Source organism: Camelina sativa, chromosome 10, assembly GCF_000633955.1.
Source record: "Camelina sativa cultivar DH55 chromosome 10, Cs, whole genome shotgun sequence".
Taxonomy (NCBI): Eukaryota; Viridiplantae; Streptophyta; class Magnoliopsida; order Brassicales; family Brassicaceae; genus Camelina; species Camelina sativa.
The window spans coordinates 11189630-11210169 of NC_025694.1; the positions used below are offsets into that span (position 1 = coordinate 11189630).

At 35.0% G+C, this 20540-nt stretch overlaps 3 protein-coding genes and 1 long non-coding RNA gene across 5 annotated transcripts; 1 reads left to right on the top strand and 3 right to left on the bottom strand.

The window, feature by feature from the left end:
• On the bottom strand, positions 3918-7778 carry LOC104718450 (protein MALE DISCOVERER 2). Its single transcript, XM_010436204.2, has 13 exons — positions 7372-7778; positions 6843-7199; positions 6612-6744; positions 6444-6515; positions 6217-6360; positions 5990-6133; positions 5811-5905; positions 5310-5720; positions 5031-5221; positions 4806-4938; positions 4568-4722; positions 4277-4468; positions 3918-4175 (listed from the first exon to the last, which is right to left on the bottom strand). Exons 2-13 carry the CDS (start codon positions 6925-6927, stop codon positions 3918-3920), a joined length of 2013 nt encoding a protein of 670 aa, XP_010434506.1. The 5' UTR covers positions 6928-7199; positions 7372-7778.
• On the bottom strand, positions 8505-10833 carry LOC104718451. The gene is made up of 3 exons (XM_010436205.2): positions 10425-10833; positions 8907-10320; positions 8505-8765 (listed from the first exon to the last, which is right to left on the bottom strand). The coding sequence occupies exons 2-3, from the start codon at positions 10317-10319 to the stop codon at positions 8724-8726; spliced, it is 1455 nt and encodes a 484-aa protein (XP_010434507.1). The 5' UTR covers position 10320; positions 10425-10833; the 3' UTR covers positions 8505-8723.
• Positions 16651-17363, bottom strand: LOC104718452 (abscisic acid receptor PYL13-like). The gene has a single exon (XM_010436206.2). The coding sequence runs from the start codon at positions 17299-17301 to the stop codon at positions 16822-16824; it is 480 nt and encodes a 159-aa protein (XP_010434508.1). The 5' UTR covers positions 17302-17363; the 3' UTR covers positions 16651-16821.
• On the top strand, positions 18780-19201 carry LOC109126969. 2 transcript variants are annotated; one of them, XR_002033678.1, is made up of 3 exons: positions 18780-18931; positions 19032-19076; positions 19150-19201. It is a non-coding gene; the product is annotated as an uncharacterized LOC109126969 (long non-coding RNA). The 2 variants fall into 2 exon arrangements; XR_002033677.1 differs by having other exon boundaries at positions 18780-19076.

The window sequence follows — 20540 nt, forward strand, 5'->3', positions numbered from 1 at the left end:
TTTGTTTGTTCTGCATCTTATTTATAATTGAATTTCTGGGTTTTAAGTAATACTAGTATATATAGGTATAACTAGTATGTTTTTGTAATGCTGATAAAACTAGAGAAAACTTGTCGTATTTTATTTGTAATTAACCGTTTGTTGCAGAGACAAAAAAAAATAAAACCACACTTCCAGCTGAAAAAAAAAAATCTGAATTGTACTGCCATGTATCCAATATGTGTGTTCACAAATAGTTATACCAAGTATAATAGTTGTACCAAAATTGCAAATAGTTCTACTTTTGGGGTTTTTTCGTTTAATTAGTTTTACCCATTCTTAAAATTATATTTTTTAGTTTTACAGTTGATTAAAGTCTATTAACATATAATTATGAGTTTTTTATGCATTCATATGTTTAAAACCTACAATTGTATAACTTTGTTATTCTAACTTGATTATTATTTACAAAGTGACATTAAAAGTATAAGGAAACACTTGTTTAGGTTCTTACATAACAACCTAAAATTCATATATTTTTTTAAAATTTCATTCTTAGTAAACATTGGTTCTTACATAACAACCCAAAATTCATATATTTTTTTAAAATTTCATTCTTAGTAAACATTTAAACATTACTTCTGAGGTTTACTAGTACACACATTATTATGTTATCTATAAAATCATTTTATGGATTTTTAATTCAGTTTTACCAGTTTTATCTTTGTTATAGATGTTTTACTCTGTTATGACAGAGCAAATATACACATCAAGAAAAAGGAAAATCAAACATTACTAAATTTTAAAATAAGTTTTACAATAGTTGAGACATAACCAAGAAAGTAGTAGTACAAACCAAAAGATCAAATATGAATCAAACAATGGTGTTAAGTGCAATTTCATCATCCTTTGAATGTTTCTCAACTGCAATTTAACGTGACTTTCAACAAACCCAAGCTTCTTTTATATTCTTCACATGTGTCTTGAACATTATACTATATATACGACATTCAGGCTTAAAATATATGCTGACGTTCTCTCCCATTTTATCTTGCCAAAAAATTTTTAAAAAAACTCAATTAGTAATACTACTAGTTTTACTGGTTGTACTACATTAATCAGTATTACCAGTTTTACTAGTTATACTCTATTTACTAATATTACCAGTTTTACCAATTTTACCAAGTCGGGATAACTGAAAATTGAATAGTTTGGCGTTCTAATCTCTACAATTCACTACGATTCAACAGTAAAATTCATTTCTTATCAACTAAATAGCTCAATTGACCCATAACCCATGGTAAAACACCCAATTTGCTAAGCATATCAAACAAAATACAATCTAAATTTCCAAAATCCAAACCTAACCCTATTCATCAAAAAATTTATTCTTATGTTGAAGAATACACTTATATTTTGAAGGAAAGCTTGATACAACTCGAAAAAGGTGAAGAAACGATAGTAATAGAGAGTTCCGATGAAAAATCGCCGGTGGTAGAGAGCTCCGGAGAAAAACGACGGTGACTGAGGAAGAGAAGAGATCGGTAATGATTTTTTTTGGTTTTATTTTTGTTTTAAAAATAAAAATAAAAATAAAAAAATAAAAAATTGAGAAAGGAAAAAAGGGTATTTAGTCTTAACATATTTTATTAAAGAAGAAAAAGGTATACAGAATAGAGAGAGATAGGAGATTTGTAAAAATTTTATAGATAATTTTGAGATGAATTCTCCAAAAATAATTATAATTACACATATTTCATCAGAAATATAATACGCGCGTCCAATACGTGATAGATACTAGTACTATGCATTATACAAACACACATATTGAAAATCGTATATAGCAGATCCATCGAGAAGGACACACTAATCAAAACAAACCGACCGTTGAAAAATTAAGAAACCAAAAGCTCATATAAGAAAAGAAAAAAAAGAATGTTACGACCCTCGGCGTTTTCTTTTGATATTGCTTTGTAATTCTTAAGGTAGAAGTTATTGCCACTATTACACATTGTTGCATCTATAGTCAAACTTTATTTCATTTGGTAGCGTTCATAAGTTTGGCCTAATTGGTTTGATCTATTCCTTATTGATCAACCATCGAAGATCATATTCTCTCATTCATAACGTTGACACAGGAGAGAGAGGGATTCGAACCCTCAATAGTTATTTTTATGAACAATACCGGTTTTCAAGTCCGGAGCCATCAACCACTCGGCCATCTCTCCTAAAGATAATTTCTATTTTATGTTTTTTTCGCCAAATAGAACATAGCCCTATGAGTTAATACGATCACTATATATGTAGGAATAAAATACATTTGCAAGTAAACTTAACGAGATTTGAGAACTAAATAATGTAGAAGTTGTACCATGAGTCAACAATTTAAAATTTTTTACTCCTAGAAATTATTTTCTATCTATTAGACTTCATAGAAAATTTTCTTATAACAAACTAATACAATATATAATATTTTAAAAGAAAATATATAAAAATGGATGACACCTTATTTGCGGCGAATACAAGACAATTTGGTATGCGATTATATTAGGTTGTAGGAGCATTTCTTATTTTTAAAAAATTCCACATACATGGGGAAAGTTGAACAGTGCACTGTTGTTGTGCATAGAGTCTCCAAGTCAGCTCTTTATCGATTCTCGTACCTTGATAAATCCTTGCGATACTCTCTGATCAATCATAAGGCATCTGCTAAAACCTTGATATTTCTATCACCCTCAATGGTGGTCAAACTCACTGTTTTCGTAACCCCAACTATTGTCCATATTTGTTATGCTCTACCTTTGAGACGCGAGACTGTCTCCAAGAGATGAAATTTCCTTCCTACAAACTGGAAAAACTGAATCAAGATTTGATAGTTGAAAAAGTGAAAGGAAGTCTTTGCAATCAGACACAATCCCAAATGCTCATGTAATTTGGTTCTTGACTATATCATAAGCATGTACGTCAGCAGTGTTCTCATAAGCAACTCTCTCACACATAATTAAAACTTAATATTTTTAGGGGTGACCTGAAGAACAGTGAATAAACCATCATCACACAGTCGGAGTTTACTTATATATAAATAGTGAATACCAGCATAGAGTGACTTGCTTGGTACAGAGTGAATAAAGAGTCATCATGTACCACTTCCAGATTGTGCTGATGCAATTGGAACGGAGAGGCCAGTTAGAGCAACCCATTGAATGGTAGTTGTTTTTGGAGGTCGCTGGCTTGAACGAAGGCACTTTGATTGTGAAATTACTAGCATGCATCATAGCGAAGATGCGAGAGTTTGCCTTGTTCCGCAAGTGACAACATAACGTACCGTTGATAAAGTCTGAATCATTCTCTTTCGTTCCTGAAACTTTTCTTTGTTGTCGATGGTTTTCAATTCATCTGTCAAGGATCTAATCTAACTCGCTTCCTGTTAGTTTCATCTCCTCATTTCCTTGCAAATCAAACCACGTTAGTGTCGGAAAAGCATATCGGACACACTGAATATACCAATGAGGTGAAATTATTATCGAGTAAACATTATTTTTCGTTCTTTTTATTATTAGATTTTTTTTTGTATTTGACTTCCATCAGCAATATAATGTAATTTCAAAGCATGAATATATGAATATGATGAAGTTGCAAGTTTTATACATCAAGGACTACAAAAATAAGCGAAACCTAATAAATAAAAATCATAATTACACACATATTTCATCAGAAAAATAATACGTCCAATACGTGACATATACTTGAATTATACAAATGCACATATCGAAACTCGTATATATCATTCAAATCCATCGAGAAGGACACACTAATCAAAACAAATTGAACGTTGAAAAATCAAGAAACCAAAAGCTCATATAAGAAAAATAGAAAAAAAATGTTACAGTGTAGAGAGAGAGAGAGACATTAAATGAATAGGAGAAACCTCTGACTGGTCAAGTTGCTTCAGAGGACAAGATCTCGAGCTCTGCCCACCAAAGAGGAGAGGATCTAGGGGTAGCTTTCTCAGGAGTTATGTTAATAACTTGTTTAAGTTGTTCCGCTACATCTTTCATTGAAGGTCGATGTCTCGGCTCTGTTTTCAGACATTCTCGTATCACATCGCATATCACTTCAAGCTCTTCTTCTTTGAATGTCTTTAACGATGGATCTATCATTTCTCCTGAGTCTTCGTTTACAAGGTACTTTGATGCCTGAAACATGGACCGGGCCATTTAGTATATGGATAAAGTTCTATGCATGTTTTGCTGTTTCGGTTAGAGTGGTGTTATTAATAATGCTTATATATATATACCCATTGCTCGATGGAACCGTATTCGTCTGAGAAAGAGAGCTTTCCGGAGATTATTTCGAGCATTAAGACTCCGAAGCTATGGACATTAGCCTCTGGCTCTGGAGGTAGTAGCAATGACGTTTGCTCCAAGTCACCACTCACTTGTTTCTTCGGATTTAATCTTGCCTCTAAGTTGAAAGGAATCTCCGAGACCTACAAATTCGATTAACTAAATCTTTTTAGCATCTTAAAGACAACAATGCAACTTAATAAAAACACCTTTAAAAGTTTTTAAGAGATTTTAGAGCAAACCTTGGCTGCATAGTCATCAGTTAGGTAGATTTCTGATGAGTTGAAGTCCGAATGTGCCATGGGAGGGTTCATCTCGTGCATATGTTGCAAACAATAAGCTGTTCCCATTATTATTCTCATCCGTGCGCCCCAATCAAGATGCTCCATCTCCTTATCTGATATGCGAAAAAAAACGTTATCAACTGAGAGAGTGAAGCCAAGAGAACATCGATCATGAGACCGAGACCGATGTTTTTACCGTGCAAATGCTCGAAAAGGGTTCCATTTGGAGCATATTCAAAGACCATCATCCTATTAAAAGGATCATCTTCTTCACAATATCCAATCAGATTCACAAAGTTCTTATGGTTGATCCGGGACAGTGAATCAATCTACAAAAAAAGAAGACATACACCAACTCCAGTTCAAAAGACTATAATTTGGTAACACCTTATTTTTTTCTTTCTAGTAAGGAGTAATTAACCTTTCTACGGTATGCCATTTCCATGGCTCTTGTCCATTCTTTAGACTCAGCAATCGCGGTTGAAGCCACCGCTATCTCAACACCACTCGACAAAGTTCCTTTGTACACAGTGTAACCGTCAAATGCCTCTATAATATTGCTGAAATCCTCACACGCTGTTTCTAGCTCAGCCCGATTGAGCTTTGGTACCCCTAGAAATTTTTGTTCATGTCCTCAGTTTCAATGTTAAAAGAAACAGAGTAAAAATGGAAACACTATAGAAAGAAAAAAAGATTTTACCGGTAACAAAAGCTTTCTGTAACTGTCCACTAAGACCAGTTTTCCAAGGACCTATGCTCTTTACTGCTCTTTTCCGGCAGAAGAATATACCCGCTACTATAACCAGTAAACCGACGAAAGAAGCAACCGCAATAACCACATACAGCCACACATGTTTTGACTGTTTATTATCTTGTGGCTGATTCTGAGAGGAATCAGGACTAGTGTCCTCATCAGGAGAAGGAGGGAGTAAAGGCGGTCTTCTCTTCTTTGCATTAGTTACTGCAGGGAAAGACCCGCTGCTCCGAGGGGAAGCTTCAGTTATAATGCCAGGAGAAGGACTAGGAGCGGAAGGAGCAGGCTCAGCTGCCAAATTACTTGTCTCCTCGAGTAACTCACGTCGTTTGAGGATATCAGTTTCCTCCAAAAAACCTGCAAGAATCATATATTGAAGTTTTCAAGCACTAATCTTTAGATGATTCTACGCTAAACATGCTGAAATCAGGATTGTCTTTGGCTTACTCGGGAGTGCTTTCAAGAAACGTCTGGAAGTCGCTTTGATATGGAATACAAAAGCTTCTATCTTTTTTACTCGAATGAAACGGTTTCTTGAAACACTGTCAAGAGAGATGAACTGTGAAGAGATGAATAAACCAAAAGACACTCTCCTGTTAGATGAATTAATATCAGACAGAGCTTACCAATGTCCAAGTCTTCTGTTTGCACATCCGAGAACAGACAAAGGAGATAACTTTGGACTCTTGTTTAACCGGACTTCATACGATGATTGAAGTCTCAGGATCTTTATTCTCACATCACCAGAAAATTTGTTACCAGAAAGCAACCTAAGGTCATAGCAAAAAAAGGTAAGGTATACTTTTTGTAATACATTTTTGTTAAGCATTGAACAATAGAAATGTTAACTCACAAGTGTTTTAGCGATGAGTCATTGGTTAGCTCAGGTGGAATCTGTCCGCTCAAATCGTTATCTCTCAAATCTAAGACTTGCAAGTTTTTGAAACTCCCATACTCCTTTGGAATTCCACCGGAGAAATGATTCCTAGAGAGTATTCTGTAAAAACAAGAAAGCAGATTAGTCCCGCTTAAGTTACTCATCAAAGATTCAAAGAGAAGCTGAGGAGAAGAGATCCTTACAGAGATCTTAAGTTACTCAATTGGCTAAGCTCAGGAGCTAACGTTCCTTCCAAAGAACATCCGCTAAGATCCCTATATATAAAACAGACAACACACTTATAATCAGAACATAGAGACAACTAATGATCTCATCTGCAAAGTCTTAGTCTAAAAAACAGAGGAACTTACAGAATCTGCACTTTACCGTCAACGCAAGTAACCCCTGACCAAAAGCAGAGATCATTACCAGAAACATTCCAATTTGCAAGAGTTCCATGAGGATCCGAGTTCACTCTTGCCCGGAACTTCAACAATGCGGATCCTAAATTGATTATAAAAAAAAAAAAAAACTAAGAACCAAAACCCTAAAACAAAAACATGAGAAGTAAAAAAGAAGATAGGATCATAAAAAAGTCTAACCTTGGGAATTGAGGGACAAAGAGAGAGGAGCTTGAAGGCTAATGATCAAGAAGAGGAAGCAAGGGAAGTGGTATCCACAACCCATTTTAAGGTTTTTACAACAAACACTATACTAAAGAGTTTTTCCTAAATTACACAAATCAAAATCCCAGGAAACCCATTTCCCAGAAACAAACTTTCTTACAACCAAACCCAAAAAAGAAGAAGATATGTTCTATATAGTAATTACAATGTACAACAGAATGAGGCAGAAGAAAATTCTCGGATATTAGGGTCGACCTTCATCACAAAACCCTTTTCATCACTGTGTTTGATATCTCTGGGATCTATAACAGCTCGTTATGAGTCTTTTGATACCTGAAGAAAAATGCAATAAAAATTTAGATAAAGAATCATTACAAAAGGGATACCTTTACGAAGAAGCAATGTATATATATCCAAAACAATACAGAGAAATCATCAAAAGAAAGAACATTGCAAATTACGTAAAGGAACCAAACAAATGATTGGAAAAAAAATTAAAACTTACTGTAAAAAAAGGGGGTTCCTTGTATTGCGAGCAAACGTATTATTATGGTTCTGGTAAACAAAAAACAAAGCGAGCGGGTAGGGCAAGCAAGATAATGTTGGTGATTTTGGGAAATCAAAATATATATCCTCAGAATTCGATGTTAACTATATTCAAAAATAAAATAAAAAATCGATTTCTTGTGTGTTTGTTTGCAGGAAGATGATGATGATGATCTCAGAGTTTTCTCTCTTCGACCATCTTTGGTCTCTCCAGGGCCAAAGGGGGGTGGTAGCCTTCTCTCTCTCCTCCTCCCTCTTCCCTTCTCTCTCTTTTGCAACAATTTGTTGTCTTATTAATTGCTTCGATTTCTTTTTCCAATTTCACAACCCCTCCTAATTCCTTGTAATTTACTTTCTTTTTTTTTGTTTTTTTCTTTTTAATAATCATACGTGCTTAATTATACTGCACTAGGACACGTCACCTTGCTGCATAAATATTTTAAACACAAAATGAAAATGATTATGTATTTTAAATTTGGTTAGTATCCAAATCTCTTCTCATTCTTTATTTTATTAAGAATCCAATTCAATAACACTTATGGGTTATGGGACGTGCCTGCCTCTTATGCCATTACTAGTAGGACCGGTGATACAATAGTGAATCTTTCTGACCGTTGGATATCGTTAATCTTACGGTTATGTTATGGATGATGATGAGCACTATCACACCCACACAGTTTTGGGGAATTAATGTGCATGAACATCATCATTAAACTACATGCCTCCCATTACTTCTTAAATGTATTGTCTTCCGTCATGATCAAAATGTCAACACAATTGCAGCTGATGATATTAGGAAAACACAAAAGTCAATCAAAACTTATACTATTATATTTGTGCATCCTTAGTCTATCAGACAAAGATAGCTCTCTAGTTCCACTTTGGTGATTTTGATTGTTTAAAGAAAAAAAAAACATTGGATTGAGTATCTGCCGCCAGTGGAGTTAGATGTTTCGTCGGTTCCAATGAACCGGAAAATTTCTTATAGAGGCCACATGTTAAAATTACTGAATCGATATTATGATTCAGGATGGTTATGCTGTATGATTATGCCGGTCTAAACCAGATAAGTCAAAACCGGTTCGCATCAAACATCAATAACATAAATTCCTTCAATTACAAAACATGCGGTCGGAAAAACGAAACCACAGTTATATAACACACACTGACACACACACAAAAGAATTAAAACACAGAGAAACAATCTCGGGTACATTTGTGTTGCCTACAAGAAAAAGAAGAGGCAAACACCTTAAAACTATTTATTAATTTAATTGTAACGTAAAAAAGAACAAGTAATTGTGTCTGGTTTTATGTATTTATCTGGCGAGACGATGGATGAACAATCAGCTCCTGCATATAAATTTCACAAAAGAAAAGATAAATACATTGAACAATAATACACCAAAAATAGATTAAAAAAATAATATAGAAGTTATATTTGGATTTTTAAAGAACCAAAAGATGTTCAAAGAGTATATTATTTAGTAGTACCTGAGAATAACGAGCGTGATCGTTGTGAACGTACGATGTTTTAACGATCGTCTCCCATTTCGTAGATTCAAGAACTTCTTGATCTAGTTTCTTGGTACGAACTTGACTTAAAACGACTCCGTATGGTCTAGGGTTCACCGGCGGAAGGAGGGTTCGTCGGAGCCAAGACCGAGACGGAGTTTCCGGTAACGGAGGAGGAGAAATCGCCGGCGTACATTCCGGCGATGTATTGAGAAGATTCCCTGACCTGTTGTTGTTCCTTCTTCTGTTTACTTCCTCCACAAGAAACCTCGAGTCGGGAATTGTCGTCCGTTGGTTCCTCGAAGGAGTTGAGACCGAGCTTCTAAACGTTCTGATTTCACCAGAGTTTGAATAATTAGGAAGAATCAAGTCTCTTCTTGTTCTTGTCGGATACAGTTCTTGAGACTTGCTTATTCCTCTGTTTAGCCTTTTGAAGCTCTCTGTTGGTTTCTCCGGAGTACCGAGAAAACCGGAATCAGAACAAGAGGTTCGGTACGGAGATATAAAACCGGAGAGACGCCTAGTTGACCAGTTTGGTAAACTGGTTTGTTCACCCGACGAGTGTTTCATAGACCGGTTTGATGATACTGAATCCAAAGGAACCGGGTTTAGAAACTTGAATGAGTTCTTAGCACAAAGCCTTGGCAAGAATCCGCAAGCTTTCTTGGTAACATTTGGATAGATCTTGTGATCACCATGACCATAATCATCATCATCATCTTCGTCATCATCATCATCATCATCGATGTTTAAATCATCGTAAAGGCTCTGAACAATGGCGAAATGTTCATGTTCTGAGACTAATTGACTTCTTTGGCGGATTACAAGAGCTTCTCTGGTCGTCTGAGTGATTTGCTTCTGCTCTGAAGAGTTATATGAAGATTGATGTTTCTGATGTATCTGAAGAGCCATTGCTTTAGCAGCTGGTAAGAATCTGGACATCATTAGATCTAGACTTTCTCTAGATTTCTTCTCATCATCACCTTCGGACTTCTCACCATTCTTCTCGATTTCGCTTACTCCACTTGTGCTGCAGTTAACAGAGAAGCTTCCATTTGAAGGAACCGTATCCAAATCTTCATCTTCGTCTTCTTCTTCTTCATCGGTCTCTAATAAACCTGATTCTTGAATCAATGTAGCCATGTCATCTTTTGGTTTTCCAGGGCTTTGTTCCCACACAAAAGGAACTGAAGCTGATTCGGTTAGATTATAGAAGCTCTGGTCTGGTAATACAAAAACCGGCGTTTCTTGTTTTGTACTCGGACATGATCTAAGCACTGGTCTTGTAATCGTCGTCTTCTTGTTCTCTGATTCACTCGAACGCTCTATAAAAGATGGTATCCGTCTTATAGATGGTAATGGAGCATACAAATTCAGTTTCCTCCCCTCCATTCTTGAAAAGGAAAGAAGAAGAAGAATAAGATTTAAAGAAGTAAAAGAAGAAGATCAAAGAAATATGGAAACGAACATGAAAGAACACAGAAGCTTTTAAAATACCTCCACTTGGTTAAATCAAGAATCAGCTTCTGTTGTGTGTTTGAGATTGTAGTTGTTCTTATTAAAGTGAAAGAATAGGAAAAAAATAATAATAGAGAGATAATATATATTGTATATAATACCGAATGTCCAGGGCCGAGATTGAAGGCTTGAGTTTAGGGGAAAATAGCAGATGAATCTATAAGAACAAGTGTGTGTGAGAGACTAAAGAATTGTCAATAAAAGAGACTTTTGCTTTGATCTTATGTTTTCATTTTGTATAATTGAGACTCATAACAAATCATATCCCCACAAAGATTTGATTGAAATGTAATGATGAGATCAACTACTTTTGTTTTCTTAGTTGGAATTTTTATGTGCTGTGCCGATAGAAAACGATGTCGTTACTATATTAGCAGACGAATACAAGAAGATCATAGACAAGAAAAAAAATTGGCATCAAGGTGATTAGGTGAATTAATCAATAGGCCAAAACGTGAGGAGTAGTTGTGGTTCAAGTTTCCAACTATTCTTCTAAAAGTAATAATAATTATAAAAAAAAAAAAAAAAAAAAAGTTGGGAAAAGACTGTTTATGTGAGCCAAATAAGCACTAGTGAAGTGGACCGACTTTGGTAAATGTAACACATGTTCTGTCCTGTCCTTTTCTGAGCCACACAAACGTTTTGTTATGCTGCACTAATTTTTCCATTTTCCCGAATGCACTAATTAATTTGTTTAAACTTTTACAAGTCTTTGAAGAAAAGTCGCGGCATCGCCTCGACGGATGATTGATAGGACTTGATTTTAGATTAATTAATTATTTTAAGTTTACATGAAAACTTTTTAGGTAATTTGACCGCAAATGCCATTATCTGAGAATGTAGTAAAAGACATAACTATCCTTTCATTAAAGGAGGAAAAGAAAGAATATGACCGTTTAAAATGTTGGAAGGAATAATGATGTGACACGAATTAATAGTTGCGATTCTCTTTCAATTATGGGTTTAAGTGTATTAAAGAGCAATGAGAAATAATGATTTAATGATATCATTGTTTAGGAGTAAACCTAAATAGATCTAAAGAAGATGTTTGGTGAAGAGTTGGTCGATTTGGTGGTGGCTGAATAATCATTGTTACATACTGAGTTTGTACAACAACAAACAAGTTCGTCTAAGTCAAACAAAAATGGTCTACCAAAGAGAGGACATCTATCTTGGTAGTTGGACCTGGTCCACCGGAGCGGCAATATTTTCAGTGAATACGCTGTCAATAGAACTGCAGTGACGACAAGTTGAGTTGTCATTAGCGATAGTCACAAAAGTTAAGAATATCAATGGTGACTACAAAGAATGGATAACCAAACGAATATGATCTACTAAAAAGAATAGATAACCAAACCAAACAAAGGACAGACATAATTAGGGTGGACATAGACCTTGACTATTGAAACCAGTGTTCTAAAAAGGGCTAGACGCTAGTTGGGCGGTGGACTAGCGCCTAGCGCCGAGACAGTTTAGTCGGGGACTAATCAGTTACTAGGCGGTAGAAGGCGTTTAGCAAAACTATATATTTTAGATACATATTTAGGTTATATAATGACAAAGTGTTAGATGTATCATATTTTCACGTAGCATAGTGGTAAAGAGGGATGGTGTGTTATTTGTAACCTCGGTTTGAGTCATTTAGGGAACAATTCTAGTTCATTTTTAACTTAGACAAAAAGGGTAAACTTGTAATTACATTGAAGTGTCTTCTTCCTCCACTAAACCCTAATAGCCGCCAACTTGCTGTATTTTTTTTCTTCGGTCTAGCTGTATTTCTTTCATTTTTCATCATTTTCTTACTTTAAAGACTTAAATATCATAAAAATACCTTCATTTCCATGGATCCCTAACACAAAAATTAAGTTTTAGGTACTTTTAAATTTTGGCCGATTTTCTCTCTGATTTTGGCCAACTCGCCGTGGGTCACCACCGCCCAGAGACTTCGCGCCGCCTCGACGGCCGCCGAGGACGACTTTTAGAACACTGGTTGAAACCAATCCACCGGAGGCACAACATTTCCAGTGAATGTGTCGTCATGAGACATGCAATGAGGACAAGTTAGGTTTACAAAAGGTGGACATAATAATGGTGGACATATACTGTGACTGTTGAATGTAGTCCACTAAAACAAACGATTGACATATTGACATAGTAAGGGTGCACATATACCTTGACTGTTGAAACTGGTCCACCAGAGGGACAACATATATTATGCATGCGTCATCATCAAACCTGCAACGGGACAAGTTGGGTTTTTGTTACAAATGGACCAAACGACTGAAATAATAACGTTCCACATATACATTAACTGCTGGATCTGAATGTGGATGAAAGGAGGTACACCATTCCTAGTGCCTGCTTCTTCATCTGACATGTGGGCAACAATGAACAAGTTCGTCAGGCCCGATGGATATGATCTACTCAACTGAAGGAGATGATAATTGTGGACAAGAGCATTGTATGATGAATTTGGTCTACCGTCTTCAGACTAGCAGGGTGTGAAAGTTTTTTGGTCAAACCTGCAAGGTTTGAAAATTTGTTTAGGACAAGTTAGGTTTTTGTTATAAAAGGTGGACATACTAATGATGGACATATACTGTGACTGTTGAATGTAGTCCACTAAAACAAACGATTGACATAGTAAGGGTGGACATATACCTTGACTGTTAAAACTGGTCCACCGAAGAGACAACATATATTGTGCCTGCGTCATCATCAAACCTGCAACGGGGACAAGTTGGGTTTTTTGTTACAAATGGACCAAACGACTGAAATAATAATGGTGCACATATACCTTAACTGTTGGATCTGGATGTGGANCTTTAAAGACTTAAATATCATAAAAATACCTTCATTTCCATGGATCCCTAACACAAAAATTAAGTTTTAGGTACTTTTAAATTTTGGCCGATTTTCTCTCTGATTTTGGCCAACTCGCCGTGGGTCACCACCGCCCAGAGACTTCGCGCCGCCTCGACGGCCGCCGAGGACGACTTTTAGAACACTGGTTGAAACCAATCCACCGGAGGCACAACATTTCCAGTGAATGTGTCGTCATGAGACATGCAATGAGGACAAGTTAGGTTTACAAAAGGTGGACATAATAATGGTGGACATATACTGTGACTGTTGAATGTAGTCCACTAAAACAAACGATTGACATATTGACATAGTAAGGGTGCACATATACCTTGACTGTTGAAACTGGTCCACCAGAGGGACAACATATATTATGCATGCGTCATCATCAAACCTGCAACGGGACAAGTTGGGTTTTTGTTACAAATGGACCAAACGACTGAAATAATAACGTTCCACATATACATTAACTGCTGGATCTGAATGTGGATGAAAGGAGGTACACCATTCCTAGTGCCTGCTTCTTCATCTGACATGTGGGCAACAATGAACAAGTTCGTCAGGCCCGATGGATATGATCTACTCAACTGAAGGAGATGATAATTGTGGACAAGAGCATTGTATGATGAATTTGGTCTACCGTCTTCAGACTAGCAGGGTGTGAAAGTTTTTTGGTCAAACCTGCAAGGTTTGAAAATTTGTTTAGGACAAGTTAGGTTTTTGTTATAAAAGGTGGACATACTAATGATGGACATATACTGTGACTGTTGAATGTAGTCCACTAAAACAAACGATTGACATAGTAAGGGTGGACATATACCTTGACTGTTAAAACTGGTCCACCGAAGAGACAACATATATTGTGCCTGCGTCATCATCAAACCTGCAACGGGGACAAGTTGGGTTTTTTGTTACAAATGGACCAAACGACTGAAATAATAATGGTGCACATATACCTTAACTGTTGGATCTGGATGTGGACGAGAGGAGTCACATATTCCTAGTGCCTGCTTCTTCATCTGACATGTGGGCAACAATGGACAAGTTCGTCAGACCCGATGGATATGATCTACTCAACTGAAGGACATGATAATTGTGGACAAAAGCATTGTATGATGAATTTGGTCCACCGTCTTCATACCTACAGGGTTTCAAAGTTTTTTTGGTTTACCAGCAAAATAAAACACCATACCAAAAACTGAGAACGGAAGACATAATAGCGGTGGACAAGAACTTTTTTTTTATCTTGTCCATCGAATGAAAAGATCTGCAGGGTAGACACATAATTTGTTAGATATGATTAGCAAGACGTAAATGAGAAAGGAGATTTTATAACGGTGGACAATAACCTAAGTTTTGGGATCTGGTCTATCGGATGAGAAGATCTACAAGGTGGACAACTTGATTTGCTAGAAATGGATATAAATTGGAAATCGTAGTAAGATATGGTCGACCTTATATAAAGAAGTGAAAATTAACAGTGGACGAGAACCTATGTTGGTGGATTTGGTCCTCCTGCTCTGATGACCTGCAAAGTGGACAACTATTATGTTAGAAATCAAAAATTGACTTCCAACATATGAAGAAATTGACTGGATGAAGAAATCCATCATTACATGCAAAGACGACGATTTGCTATTGAAGAAGATGAAAAGATGATGCAGACGGAGAACTCGAAAATTATTAGGAGAGAAAGTCGCTCTTCTTAAACGAAACTGTATTAATTATTATTCTTACTTTATGTCAATTTTTCTTAAATGCCGTAGAATTTTTTTTTTAGTTTTAATTTTGAGTAAAAAAGATAAAAAAATATAATAGTATTCTTATAAATGCTGTGTGGCAGGTGGAAGAAAAAATTATTGAAAATAGCATTGGCGAGAATGTTTGCTATTGTTCATGAGCAGTGCGGATAAAATTCTCAATTTTTAACCACAAAAAAAAAAAAAAAGTTGCACACAACATTCCGAAAAAAACTAATTAAGAATTGAAAAGCAAAAAAATTGACTTATAATTGCTGAATAACCAACCGGCATTGGTGGCTAAAAAATTAAACAAAAAGACCAACCGGCATTGGAAAACACTCTTTCAAAGTCTTACTTAATGTTTTATGTTTACGTCTTCTAAATAACACACAAATAAAGATTTAACTGTTAGATACTACTACATGGAGTAGTTAAGTAATCGTTTTGAGAAAGGAAAAAAAACACTCAGCCACTTCTGTTCTTTCCAATCTCTAAACAAACAAAGCTTTGGTTTAGTTCAAAAAATAAATAGAAATAGAAATAGAATTTTTGCAGAAAAAAAAATAGAAGTATAATTTTTTAGAAATAATTATAAGACCTATTAAGTTTTGACTTTTTGTGTAGCGTGAAATGTGGTGTGGACTGTGGACCAACCCTTGAATTCTATATGGCACTAAATATTAACTTTTTTAAATATTAATATAATATTTATTAACAAACAAATCTCCAAAAGTGTCTCTAATTATATATTCTAAATTTGTGGAAGCAACCGATGAAAAATAGTGGAGAACTCGATAAATAGTGAAATACATTAGAGAAAAAATCGATTTAAAATTTCTGCATCTCTTTTCTGCTTTGCTTTTTTTTTTTTAGAAAGCAAAAAAAAAGAAAAGAAAGTGAAATTAGTTTAGTTGACCCAGAGATCCCTTAAACTGCGGGGAAAGAAAAGGGACAGGAGAATAAGTAGTATTTTCACGTGGCAACCACTCGCACACTGCCCGCCCCCACCAACACACTCAAGGTTTGAATTGGCCCATTCATTAGCCCATTTTGTTAGGGCCCATTTCTCGACCGTCCGCGAGAAAGATTAAAATAAAACATTTCGTTACTGTAAAATATCTATCGTCTATTTCTTATTGGGGATAAAAGTGGCTCAACCTATTTTTTAATTACAATGTAACACTAAAGAAAACAACAACGAGAAGACTACAATTACAAACAGCAATGTGTCACTTTACCGAAAAAACTACTTTAACATTACATCATAGCCCACAAAAACCGATTAACTCGGAATTTTAGGAAGACATAACCAATAACATTAAATACAAAAACTTATACTACTACTAAAAAACAACTTAGCAAGAACACATGAGATTAAATTAGCCATATCACTCAAACATCAAACACCGTTAATCAATCCCCGATAATGGAAACAAATCAAAGAAGCCGTCATTTTTTGTTCTCAACAACATATGTATATGATTTAGATTTGGTCACTAAAACGTCGACATATTCAAAATTTAGAATCGCCACTAAAATAAGAAAGGTTTTTTTTTTTTTTGCTATCATTTATCTATTTTAAAGACCACTAATTGTAACAATGTTGTTGAATTATTCTTCATCTTATTTCTAACACGATGTTCTCAGAAGATAGTACGAGAGAAAAAAACATGTATACAAGACGTAAAAAAGGATACGATATAAAAACAATTTATTTTAATGCTAAAAAATAAGACTAATCCAACGATTTATAGTTATAGAGCTTAATTATCTTATCCCATCATCTCCTTTGTGAGCTTAGCAAGTGATGAAAGGTTATACCTAATGATGTTATCAACAACATATATCGTATCTTCCTCACTATTTCCTTCCGGCACATCCACCACGTAACTCTCCACCACCACCGTCTTCTCCACCGACGAAGCATCCACCGTTGTCTTCGATCTGAAATTTGCAAGCATATGGTTACCACCAATGATACTAACAACCATCACATGAGACTCATCGTCAAGCTCATCGAGCCTCTCCGTGCTGAAACCCGCTGAAAGGCCGGAGACTAACGTCACTTGCCGGACTAAGCATTTTCCTTCCCCTTCTTCGCAGGAGCCGGAGCGCATAGTGCAACTTTTGACGAAACGTTGGTAAGCTTGTGGTTTGTCGAACTGACGTAGTATTGACCACACTAGCGGCAATGGTGCTTCAATGGTCTCGACTACGCTAGAATGACATTGTTTTTGCTTAGAACTTTCCATCTTTTTTTTTGTTTATATGAGTTTGTCTTCTATCGACTAATATTTCCTTGTCTAACTTTAGTTTTTTTTCTTATGACTTGTTAAGTTTTAAAGCGTGTCGAACGAACTACATATAAATGAAGGCAAACACCGACTACAACATTTTTTATTTTGTTTTAATTTTTTTTATATCTACAAATTCGTCATGCATGTTAAATGAAACTTTTGAGTTCGATTCGGGTTCCTCTTACTATATACTAACAAAAAGCATTATACAATAAAAACTACACAGTATTATACACTGCAATAATTCGATTTTTTTTATAAAATCTTGTCGATCGGTATATTTAGGAAGTTTCCTAGGGTATACAGACGATCGATGTTTACACTTAAATGCACAAATTGCTTTCTTAGACACAATGATAACATGCAATTGTTTTTCAAAAAGTACCTTACTCCTTATTTTGTTTAGGATACTCAAAATTCTGTTTTTTTTTCCTGATAAGATTATACAAATATCTCTGATGCAACGACCCTCGTTTTGTCTTCACACCGAAGAAAGCATGGGTTACTTAAGATCCATGACCTTGGTGACTGGTAACCTAAGGTCACGTTGCCATCCCTTAAATGGACTCAACTTGTCGATAATTCTTTTTAAGTTTTCACAAAACCCTCTGTCAAGGTTTTTCTCTCGTTTAGATATTTGACTATTAAACAAAAAAAAAGTGAACATACAAATACTTTTGACAAAATATCTTACGTAGCAACTGATAAAAATTAATTGCCACGCTTATATTTATATTGCTAATATGGGCCAAAGATTATATAAGTTATCATAAGTTACGTTACTATTTATATGATTTTTTAAATATTATGATAATATAGTCGATCGGTCTAATATGGAATCTTGTTGCAGCAATGCTTTGAGAGCTAAATATAGATATGTCTTTGGCTTTGCTCACGAGGTAGGTAAATACAGATGTCATTTAAACCGTAAAGCACACACTTGAATTTTAGCGAAACATACACTTGTTTAAAAAAAAAAAACTATTTATTTTAATTTGTTGCCGACCTGGGATGGTTTTTTTTTTTTTTTTTTTTTTTTTTTTTTTTTTTTTTNTTCAGAGCCGATTGATTGCCTATTTAAAAGACGGCCCGATATGCCCGATATGCCCGTCTAAGCCCAACGTTCAGTGATTATATTGTCCATCTTATCTGTATATCATCGGGAAAAATGCAAAGAAAAACCCGAAGTTATTTTTATTTATTCGTTTAATACTCAATTGTTTTGGACTAAAATAAAAATACACCAAATAATAAAAACGTGTTTTTTAAAGTCTAAAAAATTAGTGTTATTATTTTCATACCCACAATTTTTCAACAAAATCAAAATTCCAATTTAATTTTATCCTGATTATCTAATTAATTATTAATTTTTTAAAATTTTTGGTTATATGTTAACCATATCAAACCGCTAATATCCTCGTTTTTATCTCCGGCCAGAGACGATTCTTCTCTGCTCCGTCGCTTCTATAACTACTTCGATTCTCAACACCGTCTCCTTCATCCATTCATTCAGAGTTACCTCCGTCGACAGAGTCGGAGTTCTCTCTCCGTAATCCCGATTCCGTCGGCGTTCTCGTTCATCGACGTTGGTCTTCCGATCACCGGATACTTTACATTCCGTTAGATTGATGCTTCTGGACAATGTCTTCGGTTTTTTCTTTACTGATTTTGTTCTTTGTTCGCAGAATGGAGATTTGTTGTGCGTGTGGCGGAGACAGATACATATAAAGGTTTGATTTTTATGTTTTTCAATTATCATTTTTTCCGTTGATTTTTAAAACTGAAAATGTCACCGGCCGGTAGTGGTTCGAGCATTAACCAGCTTCTCGGTATCAAAGGAGCATCTCAAGAAACTGTAATTTTCTTCTTCTTCTCGCCACCTTTTTAAAATTTGGGTTTTGAAATTGATGTTATTGATAATTAATTTATCATATTGTGCATAATGATGTGTAATTTGGCATAGTTTAGGTCTTTTCCTATTAAAAGTAATCTCTCTCTTAACATAACCTTTGTATAAGGAGCAGGAGCAACGAGGATTATTAGAGAGAGGAGGAAGAAAAGAGAAAACGAGGATTATTAGAGAGAGGAGGAGGAAGAAGAGGGAAAGAAGATAACCGGGATTAATTTCTGGTTTGATATGATTTATATATAACCCAAATTTTTTATATAAAAAATTAATAATTAATTAAATAACGAAAATAAAATTGCAATTTTGATTTTGTTGAAAAATTGTGGATATGAAAATAACAATACTAATTCTTTTGGATTTTAAATGACATGTTTTTATTATTTAATATATTTTTATTCTAATCCAAAATAATTGGGTATTAAACATTCCAATAAAAATAACTTAAGATTTTTTTTGGCATTTTTCCTATATATCATCGGTAGATATGCTTGCTCAGACGCTCACCCCACAGGTTACATTTTCGAACAAAATACTGTTTCTGCAAAACTCGATTCCTTGTGGTTTATTTTATTTTTTGATAATCCACATGTGAAAGTTAATTATTATTTTTCTTTTCATTCATATCTTTTCCCAGTTTTAGTTTGGAATATATATTAAATTGACAGTAATACTAAAACAATGTCTATAACATGAGATTTGCGGTTGGATAGCAGTAAATTATATTTGGATTCATGTATTAAATCTATGATTAAATAAACTTCTATATTCAAATTCTTCTTCTCCTCCTCTAAACCATGATATTCATGATAATGTTTGGAAACCAAAAGATAGGCACCTGTTCTTATAATCCTTCGGTGGGTATCCTTCTCGAGAACATATATGAACATTAAGATTTAAAGTCCAAATTTACATAAGAAAACGTCCTGGAATTGTAGCATTTGATTCACTTGAGCTGTACCCATATATTTGTTTATTGTTTGGCTCGCGATCAAAAATAGTATCTCTCAAAACATCTTAAGCAAGAGAAAAAAACAGTTGCCAATTTGTCTTCGCCTGCCTTCGCATATATCACCTGGTCGCAGATGTATGGTTGTCTTCTTGGAGCAAGTATCACTCATAAATGGTATGATACGGTGAACCAGTTCTCCACTCATACCTTTCCTATCCTAGAGAGTAGAGGCTATTTTTATGTTTGATCCAATTGGTTTTCGAGTTCAGATTATATTATGCATGGAGGGAGTAGGGAGAAGAATGGGAGGCGACACAACAATTCGTCACCTTCCCA

Coding starts and splice junctions, on each gene's coding strand:
- LOC104718450 (XM_010436204.2), bottom strand. CDS start 6,927: ATGGGTTGTGGATACCACTTCCCTTGCTTCCTCTTCTTGATCATTAGC. Junction 6,134..6,216: donor GACTCATCGCTAAAACACTT/GTGAGTTAACAT, acceptor CTATGACCTTAG/GTTGCTTTCTGGTAACAAAT. Junction 4,939..5,030: donor AAATGGCATACCGTAGAAAG/GTTAATTACTCC, acceptor CTTTTTTTGTAG/ATTGATTCACTGTCCCGGAT.
- LOC104718452 (XM_010436206.2), bottom strand. CDS start 17,301: ATGGAAAGTTCTAAGCAAAAACAATGTCATTCTAGCGTAGTCGAGACC.
- LOC104718451 (XM_010436205.2), bottom strand. CDS start 10,319: ATGGAGGGGAGGAAACTGAATTTGTATGCTCCATTACCATCTATAAGA. Junction 8,766..8,906: donor ATCACGCTCGTTATTCTCAG/GTACTACTAAAT, acceptor ATTTATATGCAG/GAGCTGATTGTTCATCCATC.